At 44.9% G+C, this 4,942-nt stretch overlaps 1 protein-coding gene across 1 annotated transcript; it reads left to right on the top strand.

Moving 5' to 3' along the window:
• The first annotated feature begins 1,021 nt into the window (after positions 1 to 1,021).
• Positions 1,022 to 2,344, top strand: LOC147905784 (PRA1 family protein B3-like). The gene is made up of 2 exons (XM_087381764.1): positions 1,022 to 1,889; positions 2,013 to 2,344. Exons 1-2 carry the CDS (start codon positions 1,642 to 1,644, stop codon positions 2,239 to 2,241), a joined length of 477 nt encoding a protein of 158 aa, XP_087237890.1. The 5' UTR covers positions 1,022 to 1,641; the 3' UTR covers positions 2,242 to 2,344.
• The last annotated feature ends 2,598 nt before the right edge of the window (positions 2,345 to 4,942 follow it).

Below are 4,942 nucleotides of genomic sequence, written 5' to 3'. Positions count from 1 at the left end.
GAGATAGAAGGTCAATGGAATGGAGGAGATGGAAGGTCACCTTCGGGAGGAAACAAGAGATGAAAGGTTAATGGAATGAAAGGAGGAGATGGAAGGTCTCACAGCCATGGGGGTTAAGACTTAGCAAAATTTAAGAATCAAAGATGCACCTTCAGATGGGGAGTGGTTGAGGATGGTCATAGATGGGGAGTGGTTGAGGATGGTCATGCATCTTTGCCCGTGCAAAGCACGGGTTCAGTACTAATTAAGGGATGAAATTCGAATAACCTATTGCTGCCTTTTGTATCCGCTTTTCTTTTCAATCTTGCATTTTTTAGAGCTCCCCTCCTGCTCCTCCTCTCGGCCCTTCGTGTCACTCGAAAGTGGGGAGCCATTCGCGAACAGGGCATCCATTTCCATTTCCTGCTCTCGCGACACGGATCTTGTGGCGACTTCTCCTTCATTCTCTGCCTCTAGTGTGGGCTCGCAGTTGGGGGAACTGTTTGCAATTTTTTGCATGCTGGTCGATGGGCTTGCTCCAGATTCCGACACCATTTTGCCTCTCTCGCTATCTCTCTCGTAGTTTGTCTACAAATGCCTCTCTCCCTATTTCTCTCGCATGCATAAGCTTAATTAACCTATGCAAACAATGATAATAAAGCACCTTTGTAGACCTTCAGCTAGAAGTAGAACATGCTTGATTTGTAGATGTGAATTTTGTTCTACGAAATTACAAACATAATGGAATTTGTGGAGCATGGAGTTTGAGAGGCATAGTGTGGTTGAGGGAATGAAATCAAAATAGAAAATTTGGAATTCAAATGAAGGGTGACATTAAAGGTTAAACCCAGGATTTTGAAGGTGGTGAGAATGATGGGAATGGAAAGTGTAATTAATGCTCCACGAACCCCTCAGTTTCCTAAAGTGACTTTTGGCGCACTTCCTTTGTTGACGGATCAGATTAATTATTTGGTAATATACAAGAGAAAAAGAAAGTATACGTTTATTAGAGGCGGCTTCGAAATGAGACTGTCTCAGAAACCGGATGCAAACAAGCTAGCTTTTCATTTCCATTTTTGGAGCCCTCACAGAGAGGTGACAGTGAGCGAGAGCGAGAGAGAGGGAGTTTCTTTGGAGAGAGGGCGGAGAACAGAGACCGCTTTCTGGATTGAGAGAGAGACAGAGAGAGAGAGAGAGAGAGAGAGAGAGAGAGAGAGAGCGAGCTTGGTTTTTGCGTTGACATCCTCGTATGGCAGTAACTCTTGTTGATTTTTTGTGCTCGTCGTTGATTTTGTTTGGAGGCTGAAAGAAAAATATTTTGGGTTTGGGAAGCGCGAGATTTCGATAGGTCGCAGAGAGAGACACAGACAGACACAGAGAGAGAGAGAGAGAGAGAGAGAGGCATTTCTTGGTGTCATCGAGATTTGCTGAAGAGTCATTTATTTAGAAAGAGTTCTGCATTTAGAAAGGTCAAAAGTTTGGAGTCGGTTTCACGCCATCCCTTCACCTCGGCATAAGGAGACACATTGCAAGAGAAGAAATCGGTCATTTTAGGAATTGCAGCGAGGAGGTACATCGTAAGGACAAGGAATTGCAGGAGACATCGCAACGAGAACAAATTGGGAACCAGATCTCCCTGCGGAGAAGACGGTGAACTGAATCATGGTATCTGAAACAAAGTATTCATCATCAATGGCCGATCAAGCAGCAACGGCCCGCTCGAGCACTGCAGGAGTGCGCTCTTTCGTGTCCCGAGTCAGCGAGACCACACAAGCTGCAGTTGCCCGTCAGCGGCCATTGGCGGAGCTGATGAATCGTGGAGCTTTCTCAAAGCCGGAGTCTTTCGCGGATGCTCGGAGTCGTTTGAAGAAGAATTTCGGCTACTTCAGCGCCAATTACGTAGTGTTTATGTTGGTGATCGTCGGCCTGAGCTTATTGTGGCATCCGATCTCATTGCTTGTGTTGGCAATCCTGTTACTAACGTGGGTCTATTTCTACTTTGGACGATCGGAACCTGTTGTTGTGTTCAACAGGATTTACAGCCCCAACGAGGTTCTGGTCGTCTTGGCCATCGTTACCATCGTCGCTTTATACCTCACTCATGCGCGGGTACCTCTAACGATTGCATTGCTCCTTGGTGCCGCGGTCCTCTGCGTTCATGCAACATTTCGGCGGCCAGATGATCTGTTTTTAGATGAGGAAGAGAATGCATCATCGGGATTGTTGAGTTTTCCCACAAACAACGGTGTTTCTCGGGTGTAAATCATACTGTTCTTCGCTATTCATCTTTCTTTCCGGCATAAAATTTCCCAGGTTTTTGCTTAGTCTGCAGTTTGGCTACCATTTTTAGAGTTACAATGTTGGGAATTCTTTCGCACAGAACTTACAGCTTTACGTCTCTAGAGCTCAATGACAGAATTCAACCCCGTTAACGCCGATGCTGTGCCATCAGAGTATTAGTTAGACTCGAGCATCATCTGCACTTGCATTACTTGTTCAAATTCTTCTGGTTCCTGCATTCAAGTATCTTGAAATGCTGCCTAATTGTAGGTTTTCTACCTGCCAAAATCTCTTGATTTTTGAGCGCCCAACCATAACTTTTGAACGGCCCTTTCTGCATCATTAGACCTCCTAGTCGTTCTTACCGTATGGCCACTCTGCAAAATCCAGTTCAGTCTATCCTTCCTTGTTTTGCCAATGCAGAAGGGAGTTCAAACAGAAGGCTGACTGATGTGGTACGACGTGTCACATAAGCTGAGTAGGTTTCAGGCAGACAATGGAACACAGAGAGAGGGACAAATGAGGGAAAGGGGAGGAGAGAGAAAGAAAAAGTATATAGCATTAAATAACACACACACACACAGAGAAGAAAAGGTATACAGCAATAAATAAATAAATAACACGTGCACACATGCAAATGCGCGGGCGCGGGCGCACGATATGGATACGAGGTCCAAAATTTCCAGCCAAAGGGGTGGTCTTCCTGATATTTTCTGCCAGTCACCCCCTTCATTTTGCTCGTCCATGCAGCGGGCATCCACTCTGTCTAACTGTCATTGGAAATCTTTGATACATGTCTGGCAAATCATGGACAAACTCAATGTTGTGTAAACTGCCCCAACCTAGAGGCCTTTAACGTTGTATTTTTCCCATTGATAAGACTATTTGTTCCCTTGAGCTCAAGTAATTGACACCATCGGTAACTACTATCGAGTTGGTGGCACTTGTTTTGGGTTTTAACTAGGAGAACTCTGAGTTAATACCTTGCAAGGGGGTTCTGTTCAGCCTTGTCAGGTCCAAGGGTTAGAGGACGAACATACTTGACATCTTGTTTTACTAAGTTTGGTCTTTTTTTAAAAATTTGGTTTGCATTGTATTTTCCCCCATAATTGCATACATATTAGTTGATTAAGGTGATGTTACTTTCTAATTACTTGATCGGGGATGAAAGTGTGATTGCATAGGTCCAAGAAAAATTTCTATTACAATTTCACCACATTTTATTTGCTGTTTCCACGAATGTTTTCTCTTGAATGAATGATAGAGAGAGAGAGAGAGAGAGAGAGAGAGAGAGGTTTATCAACGTCTGAAAAAAGACCAAAAAGGCCTGTGAGACACAAAATTGTAATACATCATGCGTAGGACACCCCATGTAGGAGAGGTGTCTAGCACGCCTCTATACATATTATGAGCTAAAATAGCTGAGAATAAAACTGGAATATTTGGAACAAGCCAAGGATCCAAGATCTCAACTAGATGGGCCCTCCTTAGGATTTGAAATGAGGACCTGAGCTGTCACTGAGCTTGGTTACGGTCCCATTAGTAATTGTGGTGTCTTTGGAGCATGTCTAAGATCTGTTGGCGTTGCCCTGTACTCTGCTTCGTGGGCGTCTTGAGGCTTCCTAGCAATGTGATGCTATGAGAACAGTACCTTGGATTGTGTGTCTACCTTTTGGCCTTGTAGCTGTCCTCATTCTAGTCTAGCTTCCATCAGGAGCAAGGTTACGATCACGCGTCTTGTGGTGGGCACTCACTATGGGCTCTTCTCTTGTGAAGAAGTGGTTAGTGATCCTATGCTGTCTGAGCTCTGATCGTCTATCGGTTGTGTTAGTGTACACATGTAGTCAATGCTTGGCTCATGCGCTGGTCTCCTTGGTGGAAAGGACAATGGTATGTGCCTTGTGATCTCATAACATCAGGGGAGCACATGCTCATCTTTTACACCTATGTGTCACATAGGGCACAGAGTCTTAGCTCTCGTGGTGTCGTGTGGCCTCAACCTCTTGCCTTGTCTCAATGTGGAATTGTGATTGCACCGGGGATACCCAAATGTGCTGGATGTAGACTTGCCATCCAATGGATCAGACGTAGGGAGGGCGCATTCGAGGAGTACTGGTATGGGGGGTATTCAATGGACATGCCTTGAGCAAAACCATCGAGTCCAGTGCGTATCGGCATCTCTCATATTGTTTGTTGACGTTACGAGCTGCATAGATGTGAAAGAGCCATCCGTGGTAGGTCTGTCTGCTTGCATTAGTCTAGCCATACTCTCGGACTTTGTCGAGGTAAGTGATGATATGCGGTAGACAATCTTTGTGTAGAGGCCTTGCTGTAAACTTTGCGAGTTTGACGTCACTGAAGTGCATCTCTTCCATCATCGAATCGTGTGTTATCTAGCATTAGGTCCTGCAACAGCCCCATGTATAAGTTCTTTCCCCAAGAAAGCCCTTGCATATAGTGCTACTAGTGTGACTAGCGATTGACATGTTGAAAGTAGGTGGGAAGCTCTCTCTCTCTCTCTCCAATCTAGATTGTGAGGCATGTCCTCTGGTCAGGCAAGCTTGGGCTACTGGTTACATACCAAACTTGGATCTTATGAATGTAGACATAATTTGTGACAATCTCAATTGGAGTCAATGAATCGTGTTTAAGGTGGGCATCTTTAAAAGCTAAGGAATGGAGC

Source organism: Dipteris shenzhenensis, chromosome 1 (assembly GCF_047967505.1).
Source record: "Dipteris shenzhenensis isolate YYH24624 ecotype China chromosome 1, Dip_SZ_1.0, whole genome shotgun sequence".
Classification (NCBI taxonomy): Eukaryota; Viridiplantae; Streptophyta; class Polypodiopsida; order Gleicheniales; family Dipteridaceae; genus Dipteris; species Dipteris shenzhenensis.
Note: the sequence above shows the minus strand (reverse complement) of the source record. Positions and strands in the feature narration are given on the sequence as shown.

What these genes read in the sequence shown, in the direction of transcription:
- LOC147905784 (XM_087381764.1), top strand. Translation starts at nt 1,642, where the DNA reads ATGGTATCTGAAACAAAGTATTCATCATCAATGGCCGATCAAGCAGCA. An exon ending in GCCAATTACGTAGTGTTTAT is followed by an intron (nt 1,890 to 2,012) that starts GTTGGTGATCGT and finishes TGTGTTCAACAG; the next exon opens with GATTTACAGCCCCAACGAGG.